This window comes from Grampus griseus (assembly GCF_964374135.1).
Source record: "Grampus griseus genome assembly, chromosome: 13".
NCBI classification, from domain to species: Eukaryota; Metazoa; Chordata; class Mammalia; order Artiodactyla; family Delphinidae; genus Grampus; species Grampus griseus.
In genome coordinates, this window is record NC_139007.1 from 7,280,904 (window position 1) to 7,301,286 (window position 20,383).

The window sequence follows — 20,383 nt, forward strand, 5'->3', positions numbered from 1 at the left end:
TGAACATGGTGTACCAAGGACTCCTCATTTACCCCAGCTCCTGGCCCCTAGCAACCACTCTTGTACTTACCGCTTCCGTGAGTGCCGATGTGAGATCCCTCATGTAGGTAGAATCACGCAGCATTCGTCTGACCTATTGCACTTAGCATAAGTCCTCATGGTTCATCCATGTGGTAGCGTATGACAGGATTTCCCTCTTTTTTAAAAAAAAATTAATTAATTTATTATTTATTTTTGGTTGCATTGGGTCGGTTGCTGTGCGCGGGCTTTCTCTAGTTGCGGTGAGCAGGGGCTACTCTTCTTTGCTGTGTGTGGGCTTCTCATTGTGGTGGCTTCTCGTTGCAGAGCACGGGCTCTAGGCATGCAGACTTCAATAGCTGTGGCTCATGGGCTTAGTTGCTCCGTGGCATGTGGGATCTTCCCGGACCAGGGCTCGAACCCATGTCCCCTGCATTGGCAGGCAGGTTCTTAACCACTGCGCCACCAGGGAAGCCCACCTCTTTTTTTAAGGCTGAAAATATTCCATCTTATATCTCATTTTCTTTATCCATTCATCCGCTGATGGACTTTATGCTTCCATGAACAGCACAGTGCAGATATATGTCTTCAATACCCTGTTTTCAAATCTTTTGTATAAATATCCAGAAGTGGGATTGCTGGATCATATGGTAGTTTTCTTTTAATTTTTTGAGGAACCTCCATACTGCTTTCCATGGTAGCTACATCATTTACATTCCCACCAGCAGTGCACACAAGTTCCAATTTCTCCACAAGTGCTGACCGTGTACCTAATACCATATGAAGTAAGAAATAAATGAAGTTTCTTTTTTTTTTAATTTTTTAATTTAATTTTATTTATTTTTTTATACAGCAGGTTCTTGTTAGTCATCCATTTTATACACACAGTGTATACATGTCAATCCCAATCTCCCAATTCAGCACATCACCGCCACCACCACCCCGCCGCTTTCCCCGCTTGGTGTCCATACGTCTGTTCTCTACATCTGTGTCTCAACTTCTGCCCTGCAAACCGGTTCATCTGTACCATTGTTCTTGGTTCCACATATATGCGTTAATATACGATATTTGTTTTTCTCTTTCTGACTTACTTCACTCTGTATGACAGTCTCTAGATCCATCCACGTCTCAACAAATGACCCAATTTCTTTCCTTTTTATGGCTGAGTAATAATTGTATATATGTACCACATCTTCTTTATCCATTCTTCTGTTAATGGACATTTACGTTGCTTCCATGACCTGGCTATTGTAAATAGTGCTGTAGTGAACATTGGGGTGCATGTGTCTTTTTGAATTATGGTTTTCTCTGGGTATATGCCCAGTAGTGGGATTGCTGGATCATATGGTAATTCTGTTTTTAGTTTTTTAAGGAACCTCCATACTGTTCTCCATAGTGGCTGTATCAATTCACATTCCCACCAGCAATGCAAGAAGGTTCCCTTTTCTCCACACCCTCTCCACCATTTGTTGTTTGTAGATTTTCTGATGATGCCCATTCTAACTGGTGTGAGCTGATACCTCATTGTAGTTTTTTTGTTGTTGTTTTGGTTTTTTTTGCGGTACGCGAGCCTCTCACTGTTGTGGCCTCTCCCGTTGCGGAGCACAGGCTCCGGACGCGCAGGCTCAGCGGCCACGGCTCACAGGCCTAGCCAGTCCGCGGCATGTGGGATCTTCCCAGACCAGGGCACGAACCCGTGTCCCCTGCTTCGGCAGGCGGACTCTCAACCACCGTGCCACCAGGGAAGCCCCTCATTGTAGTTTTGATTTGCATTTCTCTAATAATTAGTGATGTTGAGCAGCTTTACATGTGCTCTTGGCCATCTATCTGTCTTCTTTGAAAAAATATCTATTTAGGTCTTCTGCCCATTTTTTGATTGTGTTGTTTGTTTCTTTAATATTGAGCTGCATGATCTGTTTATATATTTTGGAGATTAATCCTTTGTCCGTTGATTCATTTGCAAATATTTTCTCCCATTCTGAGGGTTGTCTTTTTGTCTTGTTTATGGTTTCCTTGCTTTGCAAAAGCTTTGAAGTTTCATTAGGTCCCATTTGTTTATTTTTGGTTTTATTTCCATTACTCTAGGAGGTAGATCAAAAAAGATCTTGCTGTGATTTATGTCAAAGAGTGTTCTTCCTATGTTTTCCTCTAAGAGTTTTATAGTGTCCGGTCTTACATTTAGGTCTCTAATCCATTTTGAGTTTATTTTTGTGTATGGTGTTAGGGAGTGTTCTAATTTCATTCTTTTACATGTAGCTGTCCAGTTTTCCCAGCAACACTTATTGAAGAGACTGTCTTTTCTCCATTGTATATCCTTGCCTCCTTTGTCATAGATTAGTTGACCATAGGTGCGTGGGTTTATCTCTGGGCTTTCTATCTTGTTCCATTGACCTATGTTTCTGCTTTTATGCCAGTACCATATTGTCTTGATTACTGTAGCTTTGTAGTATAGTTTGAAGTCAGGGAGTCTGATTCCTCCTGCTCCATTTTTTTCCCTCAAGACTGCTTTGACTATTCTGGGTCTTTTGTGTCTCCAGACAAATTTTAAGATTTTTTGTTCTAGTTCTGTGAAAAATGCCATTAGTAATTTGATAGGGATTGCATTGAATCTGTAGATTGCTTTCGGTAGTATAGTCATTTTCACAATATTGATTCTTCCAATCCAAGAACATGGTATATCTCTCCATCTGTTGGTATCATCTTTAATTTCTTTCATCAATGTCTTATAGTTTTCTGCATACAGGTCTTTTGCCTCCCTAGGTAGGTTTCTTCCTAGGTATTTTATTCTTTTTGTTGCAGTGGTAAATGGGAGTGTTTCCTAAATTTCTCTTTCAGATTTTTCATCATTAGTGTATAGGAATGAAAGAGATTTCTGTGCATTTATTTTGTATCCTGCAATTTTACCAAATTCATTGATTAGCTCTAGTAGTTTTCTGGTGGCATTTTTAGGATTCTCTATATATAGTATCATGTCATCTGCAAACAGTGACAGTTTTACTTCTTCTTTTCCAATTTGTATTCCTTTTATTTCTTTTTCTTCTCTGGTTGCTAGTCTGCTGGCTAGGACTTCCAAAACTATGTTGAATAATAGTGGTGAGCGCAGACATCCCTGTCTTGTTCCTGATCTTAGAGGAAATGCTTTCAGTTTTTCACCATTGAGAATTATATTTGCTGTGGGTTTGTTATATATGGCCTTTATTATGTTGAGGTAGGTTCCCTCTATGCCCACTTTCTGTACAGTTTTTATCATAAATGGGTGTTGACTTTTGTCAAAAGTTTTTTCTGCATCTATTGAGATGATCATATGGTTTTTATTCTTCAGTTTGTTAATATGGTATATCACATTGATTGATTTGCGTATACTAAAGAATCCTTGCATCCCTGGGATAAATCCCAGTTGATCATGGTGTATGATCCTTTTAATGTGTTGTTGGATTCTGTTTGCTAGTATTTTGTTGAGGATTTTTGCATCTGTATTCATCAGTGATATTGGTCTGTAATTTTCTTTTTTTGTAGTATCTTTGTCTGGTTTTGGTATCAGGGTGATGGTGGCCTCATAGAATGAGTTGGGAGTGTTCCTTCCTCCCCAGTTGTATGGAAGAGTTTGAGAAGGATGGGTGTCTGCTCTTCTCTAAATGTTTGACAGAATTCACCTGTGAAGCCATCTGGTCCTGGACTTTGTTGGAAGATTTTTAATCACAGTTTCAATTTCATTACTTGTGATTGGTCTGTTCATATTTTCTATTCCTTGCTGGTTCAGTCTTGGAAGTTTATACCTTTCTAAGAATTTGTCCATTTCTTCCAGGTTGTCCATTTTATTGGCATAGAGTTGCTTGTAGTAGTCTCTTAGGATGCTTTGTATTTCTGTGGTGTCTGTTGTAACTTCTCCTTTTTCGTTTCTAATTTTATTGATTTGAGTCTTCTCCCTCTTTTTCTTGATGCGTCTGGCTGATGGTTTATCAATTTTGTTTATCTTCTCAAAGAGCCAGCTTTTAGTTTTATTGATCTTTGCTATTGTCTTCTTTGTTTCTATTTCATTTATTTCTGCTCTGATCTTTATGATTTCTTTCCTTCTGCTAATTTTTGGTTTTGTTTGTTCTTCTTTCTCTAGTTCCTTTGTAAGGTTAGATTGTTTATTTGAGATTTTTCTTGTTTCTTGAGGTATAGCTATAATCTTCCCTCTTAGAACTGCTTTTGCTGCATTCCATAGGTTTTGGATCGTCGTGTTTTCATTGTCATTTGTCTCTAGGCATTTTTTGATTTCCTCTTTGATTTCTGCAGTGATGACTTGGTTATTTAGTAACGTATTGTTTAGCCTCCATGTGTTTGTGTTTTTTACGTTTTTTCCCTGTAATTCATTTCTAATCTCATAGCGTTGTGGTCAGAAAAGATGCTTGATATGATTTCAATTTTCTTAAATTTACTGAGGTTTGATTTGTGACCCAAGGTGTGATCTATCCTGGAGAATGTTCCGTGCGCACTTGAGAAGAAAGTGTAATCTGCTGTTTTTGGATGGAATGTCCTATAAATATCAATTCAATCTATCTGGTCTATTGTGTCATTTAAGGCTTCTGTTTCCTTATTTATTTTCATTTTGGTTGATCTGTCCATTGGTGTAAGTGAGGTGTTAATGTCCCCCACTATTATTGTGTTACTGTCGATTTCCTATTTTATAGCTGTTAGCAGTTGCTAACAAGAAGTTTCTGCTCCTTCCTCCTGAAATTCTCCTCGCTTCCGTCTTCTTTTGATTAACTTTTTCATGGTATTTCAACTCAAATGCTGTATTGTCACCAAAGCCTTTCCTGACTCTGCAGACGTAGTTCACCCTCATCTTATGAGATGCTACAGCACTCTGTCCTTCTCTGTCACACTTAGTGCAGATGGAATTTACAGAATTAGATGAGGGCAGGGAAGGTGGTTTTTTGGTTTGTTTTGGTTTGGTCTGGTCTACTTAGCTTAGAACAATGCATGACATAGGTAATGCAATAAGCATTTAAAATTTTATTGTGAAATGTATCAGACATTTTTGAAGATAATGTAAAACATTATTTTATTAAGTGATAAAATAAACTCCCAGGTACCAACCCTTCATTTAAGAAACAGAATATTATTAGTACCATAAAAGCGCCCTGTGTAATCCTCCTGACTTTTGTATTAATCATTCTTTAGTTTTGCTTATAGTTTCATTACCTATGAGTATATGCCAAGGATGTGTCTGGTTGAGTTTGGAAAAACTGAGTAGCAAGCACAAGTTCAGCTGTGGGGGAAAGCTGCTGCCATGACAAAGCTGAGCAGTCCCTGGGTTATGGTGTGCTTCTGTGCACTGAAACGTTTCAGGATCCCTTAGGGGAGTTAATGGGCAAGGTCAGGAGTGACTTGTGTGAATCCACACTTCCAAGCCATAGTGTGATGGAATATTTTGTGAGTTCACACATCCAGGGCTCCTGCCAGGGTCATAGTGTGATGGAGTATTGTGTGAACTCACACACCCAGGGCTCCCGCCAAGGTCGTAGTGTGATGGAGTATTGTGTGAACTCACACATCCAGGGCTCCCGCCAAGGTCGTAGTGTGATGGAGTATTGTGTGAACTCACACATCCAGGGCTCCCGCCAAGGTCGTAGTGTGATGGAGTATTGTGTGAACTCACACATCCAGGGCTCCTGCCAAGGTCGCGGCATGGTGGAGTATTAGATAGCCAATGTGTGGAATAGGCTGGTTTACATCTACACTTACCGTTCAGTTTTCCTTCCTTCAACTCTTAGGAGTAGGGCAAAGCAGAAAACCTCTATGAGGGGAAAAGACTGCCCTCATATGATCTAGGCTATAGGGCAGAAACTTTCTTAGTGCACCCTCAAGCAAATCAAGTGCTGAAAGGAATCTGGCCAAGCTTTTAATCTGTCCTTAGGTTAAAAAATGGCCCCATGGAAGCACAGGTCTTTCAGATGATAGACCTCGGTGTAGCTGTGGGTTGAGCACACTGATCCAATCTTGGTCAGTCACCTCTGTATCTAAGACAGAGGACCTCTTTGGAACCTTCCTTCCTGTCTTCCTAGGGATTCCCTGTACCTTCCTTGTGCATTGGATCTTGTTTCCTAACACCTATTTTGTCTCTTGGTTTACTCTCTCATTTTGGTGGAGCCTATTCTCTATTATCTTGTTGGGGAAAGTGGTGTAGGAAATAAATATCTCTGAAACCTTTAGTGTCTAAAAATGTCTTTATTCTGCTCTTACACTTGTTTAGCTAAGTATGGAATTCTAGGTTGGAACTCTTTCCTTCAGAATTTTGAGAATATTGCTCCATTGGCTTTTGGGTTGCAGCCTTGCTGTTGAGAGTTTCAAAGCTTTTCTGGTTGCTAGTTCTTTATATGTGATCCTTTTCCCCTTTCAAGAATCTTGTAGAATCTTCTCTTTGTTTTGGCTGCCCTAATGGCACACGATGATGTACCTCTGGTCTCTCAGTACTCATTGGGCCCTTTTCCTCTGGAAGGAGATGTACTTCAGTTCTGGGAAATTTTCTTAGTTTGTTAATCATTTTCTCCCATTTGTCTTCTCTGTTCGTTCTTTATGGAACTTCTGTCATTTAGATGGTGGATCATCTTCACTGGTTCTCTTAATTTTTAGTTTTTTTCCTCTCCTTTTTTTCCATTTATTCCTCTTTGCTGTATTTATTAGGTTATTTCTTCAGCCGTAACTGCTTTTTTGAGCTTTTTGCTTTTCTTTATCTCTTTTTTTTGTCTATCTCTCTTTCTCCTTCCTCTCTCCCCTCCTTTTCCTCACTCCGTCTCATTCCATTTTTTCTTTTAAAATTCAAGTGCTCTTTTGTTCTATGACTGTTCCTTTGTTATAGCAACATTTTCCTTTTTAAACATTTATTGTATTGAAGTATAGTTGATTTAGAATGTGTTAATTTCTGCTGTACAGCAAAGTGACTCAGCTATACACATATATACATTCTTTTTATATTCTTTTCCATTATGGTTTATCACAGGATATTGAATATAGCTCCCTGTGCTATACAGTAGGACCTTGTTGTTTATCTATCCTATATATACTAGTTTGCATCTGCTAATTGCAAACTCCCAATCCATTCTTCCCCCACCCCCACCCCCAGTTATAGCAACATTTTCTTATTTCATGAATGCGATTTTTTTTCTTTAAGAACAATACTGATAGATTTTTAAGTTTTATTTCTCTCTACAAGTTGCTTTTTCTCTGTTTTGGTTTCTAACTTGCATGTTAGAAGCTTTCTTCAGGTGTCTGATAGTCGTCAGTTATCTGCACGTGACTGAAAGGAGGCTGATTGGACGTTCAGAGGGCACACATGGGACTTGTGTCTTCGAGTGTCACATTAGGGTGATGTTGGTGAGCTGATTGCTAGGAATCTGTGAAGTTGGTATCTGAGATCTTATCTAATAAAATAGATTTACATAACAGATCTATTATAGACATTTTGGCCTGGTCATATTCCCCGTGTCAAGAACTGTGAAGAAGCTGAGATTTTACGCTACATGTTGTTGAAAGTAGCTCTCCATGGTTTCTCAGTCTCCGTACATCTAGTGAGCAAGGACGCTGAGAGGCTTTTGTTCCAGACCATCTTTTTAAGGATGTTGCTGTAGTGAAGAGCTTTGGGAGGTGTAGGTAGTGTCTCTGTCTGGAGCAGAAGGTGGATTTGTTTACTGTCCAGTATGACAGAGATACCGTCTCCCTCCAGTTCAAAGGTTAGACAGGTTTTCTTATACCTCCTTAAAAAAGATCAAGGTTTCCTAAGCTTAGAGTTCTTCAACTGTGACCCAAACCCTATGCGTGCGTGGTATCCACCTGTGTCACCCCGTGTGACTTGGGGGAGTGAGAACAAGGGCAACCGAGGTGAACTTGAAACTCTGACCCCAGAGTCTCGTGTCTCTTGCCAGCATCCATGACACTGTGGCCAGCTAGCTTACTGGCTTGCAAATAGGGTTAGATCTTACGCTCTTTACAGTTCTTGAAATGCCAGGGAAGACTCTAGCCTGTTTCCTTCCTGGAGAGTAAGACTTCTTTAACTGCCAGCATTCTGGGAACCCAGTAGAGGAAGAGCTCTGTGCACCTCGGCGTTCAGGGTTCAGAACGCCTCTGCTTATACCTTCGTGCTCTCAGCTTTGCCAGGTGACTTCCCGTTCAGAGGACCTCTGTTCTGTCATCTCTGGGGAACAAACCTCCAGACTCCTCAGGTGAAGGAGGCCTGTAGCAGGGAGAGGACGTGGGGTTCTGGTCCTTGCTGAGAGGTCCCCTTCTCAATGAAGCATTGCCTGACTTTTCTGTTTAAAACCGCTATCCTTCTCACCCTCTTTCCTCTCTTTATCTTTCTGCATAGCACTTACTACCTTCAGACGTACTGTATCATTTTTCTTATTTACTGTCTTTATTCTCTATCACCCTTCCCACTGGTATGTAAGCTCCAAAAGGTCAGAGATTTTTATCTCTTTAATTTTACTCTTTATCTCTAACACCTAGAAAGTGTCTATTATGTGCCTATTTATAGACTATCTGTTATAATATAGCTGTTGTCATAGCTATTCAGTAAATATTTGTTGACTGGGTGGGTGAATGAACGACTGGAGGAACTTGCACAGCTTTTGCCCTTGGCTTCTGGTTTGAGAATAAAACTTGATAAGTTTATTTTCTTTAAGTCATTGGTACATCTTTATAAAAGCTTTAAATATTGATGTTAATTGAGGGCATAGGTGACTCTCACAGCAGGTTAATTATTGTCATTGCAAAGCAATTTAGGATAATTTGTTTTGTGTACAATTTCTTATCATGTGGTTTAGAATCCTGTTTTGGGAACTCCTAACTGCAGTGTTCTTTGTTTCTGTTAGAGCATTTCTATCACTCTCAGTCAGTAAATACTGGATATGCGTAGTTTGTAGGTAGAGCTAACGGGATTTGCTAAGGACTGGACGTGGGGCATAGAAAACAGAAAGGTTAATAAAGATTGAATTTGGGGGTTTCCCTGGTGGCACAGTGGTTAAGAATCCGCCTGCCAATGCAGGGGACACGGGTTCGAGCCCTGGTCCAGGAAGATCCCACATGCCGCGGAGCAACTAAGCCCATGTGCCACAGCTACTGAGCCTGCGCTCTAGAGCCTGCAAGCCACAACTACTGAGCCCACGCACCACAACTACTGAAGCCCACGCACCTAGAGCTCGTGCTCTGCAACAAGAGAAGCCACCGCAATGAGAAGCATGCACACCACAGCGAAGAGTAGCCCCCGCTCGCTGCAACTAGAGAAAGCCTGCACGCAGCAACAAAGACCCAATGCAGACAAAAATAAATAAATCAATCTGTGACCCTGTTTAAAAAAAAACACAAAAAGATTGAATTCGGGCTAATAAGTGGCAGAGCCTGAATTTCAACCAGAATCTGTCCTTAACCACTATGCTGAGCTTCTGGTGGTTCAGTGGTTAAGAATCCACCTGCCAATGCAGGGGACACGGGTTTGAGCCCTGGTCCTGGAAGATCCCACATGCCAGGGAGTAACTAAGCCTGTGCTCCACAACTACTGAAGCCCGTGCGCCTAGAGCCTGCGAGCCACAACTACTAAGCCCACATGCCCCAACTACTGAAGTCCGCGTGCCTAGAGCCCATGCTCCACAACAAGAGAAGCCACCACAAAGAGAAGCCTGCACACCAGAACGAAGAGTAGCCCCCGCTCGCCACAACTAGAGAAAGCCCATGCGCAGCAACAAAGACCCAATGCAGCCAAAAATAAAGAAAATAAATTTAAAAACAAAAAACAAAAAACCCCCACTATGCTATGCTTCTTCTTGACTAAGAAAAACACAGCAAGGAAAATGATTACAAGGGCGTGGCCTGTTTGGTGGGGGCAAAGCCAGGAGAGTGAGACGTCCAAGGAGCCAAGTAACCTGGTTATGTTTATCTTCTTTTGAAATAAGAGCCAAACTGCTCAGTTGAGGCTGAAGGCTAGGTTTGAGCAGAGAAAATATCCTATGAAACAGTGATCTAGGAATGTGGGGAGGGAATGGATTCAGAAAACCTGGTGTGATTGCTCGGCAGCACTGAAGGCCTGTTCAAGCTTAGTGATCGTGGATTCAAAGTCCAGTCCGTCAGAAGAGCTGTGTGTTCTTCCCAGCTCCATTCACCTCGTGCATACAAGTGTGGGTTAGGCAGAGAGCTAGGTTTACAAAGGTTGAGATTTCTGCGGGCAAAGATGACAGAGCAAGAGTAGTATGTGTGTCCTTAACAGGACGTGTGCAAGGGTGAGTGACAATGTGAACCGTGGAGGTTAAGGTGGGTCAGGAGGGAAGTGGGCACTTGAGGGGAAGCAGGGGGCGATGAAGAGGAGTAGCATCCCGCGCGGTCAGAGGGTCGTTGAGCTGGTGGCCTTAGAGGGAGTGGGCTGGAGAGAAAGGCGGGCGTGTGAGGGGGTGTCGATTGGAATTTAAATTACACAAGGATCGCGGTCGTTGGCCACGTAAAGGTCCAGGGTTCGAGGCAGGAGTGGGAGCCAGGAGGGCTGCAAGGCGAGAGCCCTGAGGGTCGGGAGGGAAGGCGTCGGGGAGGTTTCTCACCCACAGTGATGGCTGCAGTCGTTCGGGAGGAAGTTAACCTTGAGTTAAGAGATACAGCCTTCAAGAAGTAAGGGCTTCCAGGGCTCTGTAGGGACTGCAGACAGGAGCAAAGTGCCAAGTGGTGCTGTGTGGCGACGTGGCATTCAGAGGCAGTGGAGGTGGCCATAGAGAGGAGACACAGAGGCTGTCTGCAAGCACTGGCGGGCAGCGCAGGAGCTGCAGGCCGGGCGGGAGGAGGAATGCGGAAGAGCTGGAGCCTCACCGGCGCTCTCTGAGGTGGCAGATTCTGACTTTGCATTACCTGGGCGCGTTAAAAAATTTACTTTCCATTGAGGAAAATTTCTTCCTCTTCTCTGTAAGTTACAGAAGTTAAGTTTCTGATACTTGATTTCCCTTCATATATGCATGAAGGGAAAAGTTGTAAGTACGATACAAAGAACTTTCTTCCTGGATTGTTTAAGAGTAATTTGCCAACACGGTGCTCCATTATCCCCAAACACTTTAGTAGTGGGTATTTCCTCCAAACAAGAGTATTGTCCTACATAACCCAATGAAATCATCAAATTACAAAGCTAACATTGATACATTACTGCCACTTTATCCTCAGACCCACTGAAGTTTTGCTAGTTTTCCCCATAAAGTCCTTTGCAGCAAATGATCCAGTTCAGAATCATGCCTCGTAATAAGTGCTATGCCTCTTCAGTCCCCTTCGTTCTGGAATAGTTCCTCGGTCTGTCCTTGAGTCTCATGACCGTAACACCTTTGAAGACTGGAACCCCGATAATTTGTAGAATGTCCTTCAGTTCTCATTGGTCTGTGATTTCCTCATGGTGTGTGACAGACAGGACTATCTCAGGAGCAGTGCTGTGTTCATCTCATGTATCTCACTAGGTGGCACATGACTTCTGTGTGTCCCATTAATGTGATGTTAACTTGCATCATTTAAGTCTCTGTCAGACTTCACTGTAAAGTCACTCTTTTTCCCTTCAAACTTCTGGTGTGTACGTATGTATTTATATCAGTGTGGATTTATGAATTTCTCTATTATTCAGTGCATGTTAATCCATTTCTGTCATCATTTACTTTGACGCTCAGTTTATCCCCGCTGTGACCAGGGAAACCTCTTCAAGCTGGCTTCTCTGCCCTTTTGATGTGCCCCCTCATTCTCCTAGCACTTACTTGCTTTCTGGTATGAAAAGATGGTCCAGATGGATCTTGTCCTGTGTGTGCCCCAGCTCTGGAGTCAGCCATTTCTGCAAAGCCTTGGTTCTTCTTTGTGGAGAATTGTATTAGAAACCGGTACTGGGGGCTGTGTTCTCAGGCCCTGTGAGTGGACAGAGCTCGTGAGTACATGTATATACATATATATTTACCATACACGAATACATTTACACGTAGTCATGTAAATGTATTTACATCTGTTTTTACACCTGTTTTTCCTTATCTAAACATGTAGTAAAAACCACGAGTTCACATGAGTATTTCTACTTTTAGTCCAGTTTAGTCCAAAACCGCAGGATTCGTTTTATCTCCTTTCCATCTGTGGACCTTCTTTCCCTGAAAGGTCTCAGTAGGGCACCTGGCTCTCCTGACCTTTGGTGTGTTTTCTCACTTGATCAGCCCCTTCCATAACCAGCTCCTGTCAGTGCCTCCCTCCCTCACGATGCATCCGCCCACCTCTTGGGCTTCAGCACCTCCTGCAGCCCACGTCCCTGTGCGACACCCTCCTCACCCCACCCGGACTTGCTCAGCCCTCCTGCCAGGAGCTCCTCCTGCAGGGACATTCTCCTCCCCTCACTTGGGCTCCATTGCAGTGTATCGGGCTTCTGCCCACACCCACCTTCACCCCCCGAGAGAAGTTTCTCTCCTCCTTTTGCGATTCGGCACCCTGTACCAGGCTGCCCCTCTGCCAGGACCCCCTCCTCCCCCACAGTCTTAGGTCCCCTCCCATGCAGTTGCCCCCTCATCTTGCTTGGGCTCCCAGTACCTTGTTCTACCTGGATTTCCCTCAGCACCTGCACAGGCTCAGACCTCAGGCCACCCCAGCAGGGACACCCACCTTACTCCAGGTGGACTCTGGTATCTCACTCTGGGCTCCCTGCCCACGGAGATGCCCACTGTGCATAGTCTCTAGATTAAACATCTCCAGGTTCTTTCCCATCATGTTATTTCTGGAGGATTGAGTATAAGACAGCAAGTGGGCTGTTGGGATGACCTGACACCCAACAGCCCAGAGGTGGACCACACTTTGCAGGTAAAGGACACAGTTTTCCATACTGCTCTCACCTCAGATCCCAGCTGCAACTTGAGGATCCATAGGCTACCCTTGCTTCTGATCACATGGCTACAAATTGGGAGTTACTAATTACCCGCTCAGGTTCAGTAATTCACGAGAACAACTCACAGAACTCAGGAAAGCACTCTACTTATTATTAAAGTTTTGTTATAGCAAAGGGATACAAATCAGAGCCATCCAAAAGAACAGATGCACAGCGCCAGGTCTGGGAGGGTCCCAGATTTGTGAAGTCCATTGTCATCCCCCCAAGGGGTCAGGATGCATTACCCACCCAGAAAAATCTATGTATGACAATGTAGAGAGTATCACCAACCAGAGAAGCCACCCCAGGCCTCAGTGTCCAGAGTTTTTATTGGTGTTTCATTACATAGACGTGGTTGATTGAATCATCGCCCACATGGCTCAGTCTCCAGCCCCCTTCCCTGCCCTGAAGGTTGGGCTTACAGCATGTGGCTCAAAACCCCAAATTTCCAATCACATGGTTGGTCTCACTGGTGTGGCCAGCCCCCGTCCTGAGTCATCTCCTTACCGTAAACTGTCTGGGCCACCATGAATAACAGAGACACTCCTGTCATTGGGAAATTCTAAGGATTTAGAGGCTAACTCTCAGGAATTAGGGACAAAAGCCAACCAAATTCTTTATTCCAAGAGTTTAGAGTTTAGTTTACTTCCCAGGAAGCAGGACAAAAGCCAACCAGATTCTTCACTAGGCAGCTATGGAAAACTAAATTGCTTTCTTCTGTGGTATACAGATCAATTGTTCAGTCTTAAAATATCTACCTTGAGATTTCTCATTTACCTTCTCAGATTAAGTTGTATAAGAGTTCTGTAATTGTTATAAGGTACTTATTTACTCATTTTTTTTAACAAATAGTTTTTAAATTTATTTGCTTATTTACTTTTGGCTGCATTGTGTCTTCGTTGCTGCGTGCAGGCTTTTCTCTCATTGCAACGAGCGGAGGCTGCTCTTCATTGCGGTGCGCGGGCTTCTCACTGCGGTGGCTTCTCTTGTTACAGAGCATGGGCTCTAGGCGCTCAGGCTTCAGTAGTTGTGGCACACAGGCTCAATAGTTGTGCCTTGCGGACTCTAGAGCACAGGCTCAGTAGTTGTGGCACACGGGCTTAGTTGCTCCGCGGCATGTGGGATCTTCCCAGACCAGGGCTCAAACCTGTGTCTCCTGCATTGGCAGGCAGATTCTTAACCCCTGCACCACCAGGGAAGCCATATTTATTCATTTTTTATCATAGTAATTAATAAACTTTCAGAAATGTTCTAATACTGCTATATAAAATCATGGCATTGGAGTAATATAATCAAATGTATGGTAAAGTAAAAGTATAATTGTATTGTATTTTTCCTTTTACCTGTCAATTACATATCTTATCTGTTTTAGGTATGACTTTAGCCTTTCCAGCTTCAGTTCATGATTCTCTGATTTGCAGTAAAACATTTCAAATTCTATATAAAAATGAGGAAGTTGTTTTAAACGATGTCATGATCTTCAAAGTTAAAATGTTGTTGGATGAAAAAAAGGTAAACATTTCTTCATATATATTTAGATAAATATTTTTTGTAAAGCCTCAAGGCATATTTCTAACTTTCTATAAAATATTCAAAAGGCAGCTCATAGTATAATTTCTCTTCAGATTGAAGAAACCCTTGAGGAAATGAATTTTCTGTTATCCTTGGATCTGCACTTCACAGATGGAGATTATTCGTAAGTAGGCTAATCAAACAGTTAAAAATCGTAAGTTACTCATGACTGTTATCTATCTGTATTAGAGTCCCCATTTTCTTCTTAGAACCCAGCCTACCCCCTTCTTTATTTTGGACTCCTTCTCCCTTCTGGGAGAGTCTCATGGGAATGGTTAGGCCTACTTTTTTGTGCCCATGCTGATTCCATGAGCTCCAGGTAGCAAAGTCAGACGACTTGAAGAAACATGAAACAATTTCCTAGACTCTAGAAATTGCACAGTTGATACAATACCACTGCCTTGAGGCATTTAAACACAACCGAGCTCTATTCCACTGCATCACTGGCTTATCTTTCTTGGGGGCATGAGTGATGCCACCTTCAGGTGAGACTCTCTTGATATTCAGAGAGTTATCAAGACTGATGACTCTTAGACTTAACAGTTGTTTCCAGAGTCCATGAAGAAGTTTTAGGACTGGCTACCCTGAACTTGTCCACACATCCGGACATACAGTCATACATTTTAGGGACAAACTGTGCTTGTATTCATTTAAAACAAGAATCAGAGATCCATTTTACTATTTTACTTTCGTGGGGTTGTTTTTCATTTCAAATGTACCTGTAGAAATACTTCTTGTTTTCAAGTATTTTCAAGAAATACTTCTTGAAAATTATAAATTCAGACTACATGTGGGATAAATGTCTAAGCAGTTACATTTCTCAAAGGTCTGCTTGTGAGATGTCGTCTTTACTACCATGGAGGAATAAGAATTTTTTACGTGGTGGCTACTGCTCCTCTGTAATACTTGTTTATTGCAGGGAATTCCTTGAGGGGTTCTTTTTTAAAAGAAGTCAATTCTATAAGTGGAGTAAGCTGAAATGAGTAAATAGTTAATTAGCTGTAGGTAATTATAATGTACATATTGGTTAAAAATAGATATATATTTGGACATATTTTCATGGCATTGTTTCAATTTTTGTATGTGTAAATCTAATGACAGATTAAATATCTGTAATAAAATATATACCAATTATTGATACCTGCTTATTTTTGAGCAACACTTAATAACAAAATTTTGTACCATAAAAACAATTTTAAGCACCTTTTGGGATTTAGCACAATAGGATTTGACCTACACTGTACTGCAACTTTATTATAAACAGTATTCCCTATGGAGTAAAATTTTAAGATGAGAGTATTTCCTAAAGTATCAAAAAGGACTCGTTTTATAGGGGCATTAGTGAAAAACAGTCCATTAACATGGAAACCGTAAGTATAGTTAGAAAACTAGAAGATCTGGTTATTTTCTTACTGTTAGATTTCATATTACTGTCTAATGCAAATGTGATGCTTTAAAAATTATTCTCATTCTGTTTTTAAAAAATAAGTAATTAAAGGTTTTGATAGTTTAAACTATGCTACAAAATGTTTGCCTTTACTAAATTTTTGTACTAATAAGCAAATGTGTTGCTTTTTATAGGGCAGATGATCTGAACGCCTTGCAGCTAATAAGCAGCCGAACACTGAAGCTGCACTTTAGCCTCCAAAGAGGCCTCCATCACCATGTCAATGTCATGTTTGATTACTTCCACCTTTCTGTCGTGTCTGTGACAGTCCATGCGTCGTTGGTTGCACTACACCAGCCACTAATAAGGTAAATGTAACCACTTTCCCGCTCCTTAATTACATAGTATCTTTTACTTTTATAATGAAAACATATACTTTGATAAAGATAACTGAAATAGGAATTTCTAAAGTCACACTTACTTAATAAACACTTTCATTTTTATACTAAAGTATTAATAAAATATAAGAGCAAGGGAACATTAGATTGATGACTTTTTTATTACAAAAATATGGAGCATTCTTCGTCAAATAAACTGACCAAGAAAAGTAATGCAATATGGAAATAACCATACAGCATTGTTTAGTCTGCACCTCTGTTTTTATGCAATGCTGACTGTAACTATTCATTCTCTGGGAAAGTGTATTCATTTTTTCATAGTTTTTGTGTCTTTTCTCTAGACTAATTTATCTTCTTAAATCTATACAGTAATTCTTGTTTTCTAAGTTATTAACCAATTTTATGGATCTTTACTAAGTAAGCAGTTTTAAACTATGTCATGTTAGCCTAAAGGTACATGATATTCTGGATCATAATAAATTCATTGGGATAATTATTTTTTCTGCTCTCTTCCATGGGGAGATGGGTTGTCTTTCATTAATGTAAGAATACAGTTCAAGCTCTTTAGTTCTTACAATAAGACATCATCCTTGTGGCATGGGTAACAGATAGACACTTTTAAATCAGTAACTTATGTGAAAAGGCTCCAAATTGACTTGACTTCTGAACTACTTTACAATTTCTGATGCAAATTTTATTCCAGCAACTGATGTTAGGGATGATGCTTAAGGGTTATAATGTTAAACTGACTTATCAGAAAACTAAGTAGGTGATTTTGTAGAATTACCTACTTCAGAATTTATAGAAAACCAAGACAATGTAACATATTTCCCCCAAGTAACAGCCTGTTGCATGCCTTTACGTTGCTGTAAAAATTGTGAGCCGCACTTCCCCTGTGTTGTCCCGTGATGTCTTTAGAGCATGGGGCCAGGAAGGAGTCTCTTTCTCCTGATGGCCTGCTTTGCCTTCCTTATTCTGTAGTAAGATCTGGAGCTAGTTGTTTTGCCATTTTTGTCTTTCCTGTTAGACCTTTGAGAGCTTGTTCTCAGTTGCTATAACTTTTGTACACAGGAAAGTGTTCCTATGATTATATATAATTTTATTATAAACTTACTCAAAACAATTTTAGATGTTGATTAAATAAATTAATTTTTAACAGCATGATAACTCAATGAAAATTCTTTGACAGGAAAGTATGTTTTTTAGAAGTATAACTTTCGAATAAGTAGTATACAATATTACTTTTATATGAATAGCCTGTTAGGTTTTAATGCTAAAAGTTTTTAATCTGTTTATAAAATACATTCCAGTATTTTTCCGAATTTCTTAGTTTTGTAATTTCAGTAAGAATCCCTAACAAAGCTATTTCAAGCATTCCTTTTTCTTTATAACAATGGCTTCATTTCTTTTCGGAAGAAATGCGCAAACAGTCCCTAGCGGTTAGCTCGGGTTGTCACTGCTGCTCTCTAATCGCTGAGTACGGAGAGCTCATCCTGGTGACTCAGTGCGATTCCTCCTGCGGTACTGCAGCTCTTGCACAGACTGGTGGGGAGAGGCGGCTCATCTCCTAGAGACCGTTCACTGCAAGGAGAGGACATTTTTGGCTCAGAATCAGAAGCCAAGAGGACTAGCTGTTGGCTCTGGTTGGCGATGGGAGAAGAGACTGAGGTGCCTGTGACAACTGGGGTTGCTGCTCTTTCCGTCACTGCCCTGGGCTCTGATGTCCCCTCTCTCGCTGCTAGAGCTGTGCCCTTCTTTGCCTGTAAAGGAGAGGGTCGGGAAGGAAAGCAAGGCAAGGGGAAGGAAGGCTTTTTGCTGGTGGTACGCTGGTAGAGGGGTCCTGTTAACGGTAGTGTTCCTCACTATTTATGCTTCTATAAATGCAGGGTTTCTCCTGAAGTTTTGTTATAGCTGGACTTTTTAGTCCTCTAAACTAGATGAAAAAATTTTTAGCTTACAGTATTACATATTTAAACGTTATTATTATTATTCTAATTTCTTCAGTAGTTGTGGTGCGTGGGCTCAGTAGTTGTGGCTCACGGGCTCTAGAGCGCAGGCTCAGTAGTTGTGGCACACGGGCTTAGTTGCTCTGCAGCATGTGCAATCTTCCCGGACCAGGGCTCGAACCCGTGTCCCCTGCATTGGCAGGCAGATTCTTAACCACTGCGCCACCAGGGAAGTCCCTAAATGTTATATTTATATAAAACAATTTCTATGATCAACCCAACTATAGACATTAAATCAATGAGTTAATGTAACTGAGGTTAGGATTTTTCTTTGCTTGTTTTTTGTATAACTTGTTTCTTATATTTGATTTTTTTCAATATAGCTTCTTTGGCTCAATTTTTTTTTTTAATGGCTCAATTTTAAGAAACACTTCATAGCAAGTGGTATTTACCAATGACTTGCAACACCCTCGTTGCTAGGATCTAGATATTTCATTTTTGCAAAGCAAATTCATTTTGCAAATGAAGGCTGCTCTCTGCTTATGGTACATTTGATTTACTTTCCTGTCTTTTCCCTTTTGCCAAACTGCCAACCAGTCAAATGCTTTGGCCTTCTTATAGTTAGCCAGTACTTTATCTCAAATTCTTAAAGGAAAAATTGTAAAGTTACTTTAAGAAGAGTTTAGAAATCATAGCCTTGCAAAGCCCTTGCTTTTTATTCTGCCCCCTAAGACTTTCTTTTGTAAACATTTAACTTAACACTATAAATAGACTCTTATGACAATAATAATGTGATGCTTGTTCCTCCAGCTTTCCTCGCCCTGTGAAGACTACTTGGTTAAACAGAAATGCACCAGCACAAAACAAAGATTCTGTGATTCCTACTCTTGAAAGTGTGGTCTTTGGTATTAACTACACAAAACAGTTATCACCAGACGTAAGAACTGATATGTTTATAAATCCTCTTTTCTCTCTTACTTTGAATGAAATTTGTTTTAACTGTTATGTTTGTGAATGTGATCATTCTTTTGTTCATTATTTGAGATCAACAACTTACAGATCTAATTAAATATGATCTTAACAAATTGGTTGGTTCCAGTTGTTTTTTTGAAAACGAACCTGATACCTCAAGATTTTACAAGACTTAATGGATAGAGACCTTTGACAGCTGGGGTCTTTTTTATTACTTACTCTCTCCCCCTGCTCCCTTCACACAACTGGTAGAATCATTTTTGCAAAGGTGCTTGTAAAGAGTCACTGCCAGAGTTGAGACCCAGAGTTGAGACCCAGCAGTATGAATACAGCCATTACTCCCCTGAAAGAAAAGGGGGCTCAGACTACAAAAGTGGAGTACCACTCAGTCGAAGTTTCCTGTGTTTAAATTACTTGTATGAATGAGAACAACTCCCTAAGATATTGCTAGATTTCTTATCCGTTTTAGAATTAACTGTGATTTGTAAGTCCTTTATTTTTCTAAGCTTCAAGGGTGCTATTTTTAGACTCTTGGTTACTAACAGTGTGTCCCAAATCGACTCCTTGTTTAGGGCTTCAGCTTCGTCATTGCAGACTCCTTCCTGCGTCACGCCTACCGTTTCCATTACACCCTCTGCGCCACCCTCCTGCTGGCCTTCAAGGGGCTGCACAGCTACTTCATTACGGTAACGGAAGAGCTTCCCTCTTGTCAGAAACTAGAACTGGGTATGTTGAAAGTAGCCAGACCTCTGCTTTAGTTCAAGGCACTCTCTTCATTCTCATATTGCTAGTTATCAGCTTGGCCATAGTTTCTGTACTAAAACCAAGTTTATGTGCTTCACTTTTGCTTCTCTCTCAACTTCATCTTTTTCAATCTTTGATAATTACTTTCTGAAATTAAAAAAAACTGTATGATATTGAGAAATAATTTCTTGGTGCTAAGTTTGAAATGAGTCTTTTGGTAGATTTTTTTGAACAGTATGTCAATATTACTACTTCTCTTAGAATACAAGCAGAAAGCTTACTAGAAAACAAATGTAATTATCCATAGAATTATTAGATAGGGAAGAGAAATTAGATAGATTAGGTAACATAAATTAAATCCATACTTCCAAATATTTAACAGTCTAAGCAGATTGTAGGTACTTGGGACCTTTGTTTTTAAATATGTTTGGTGTTTTTTTTGTTTTGTTTTGTTTTGTTT

The 20,383-nt window shown here is 40.7% G+C and overlaps 1 protein-coding gene across 4 annotated transcripts in view; it reads left to right on the top strand.

Annotated features, from left to right (window-relative positions):
- Positions 1 to 20,383, top strand: part of FAM135A (family with sequence similarity 135 member A) — a 123,332-nt gene that overhangs the window by 44,432 nt on the left and 58,517 nt on the right. For all 4 annotated transcript variants that reach the window (XM_082668865.1, XM_082668862.1, XM_082668863.1 and 1 more), the window contains exons 5-9: positions 14,277 to 14,416; positions 14,530 to 14,600; positions 16,058 to 16,231; positions 19,018 to 19,144; positions 19,752 to 19,905. In XM_082668865.1, coding sequence (XP_082524991.1) covers positions 14,277 to 14,416; positions 14,530 to 14,600; positions 16,058 to 16,231; positions 19,018 to 19,144; positions 19,752 to 19,905 — 666 coding nt within the window. The remainder of the gene's footprint in view (positions 1 to 14,276; positions 14,417 to 14,529; positions 14,601 to 16,057; positions 16,232 to 19,017; positions 19,145 to 19,751; positions 19,906 to 20,383) is intronic.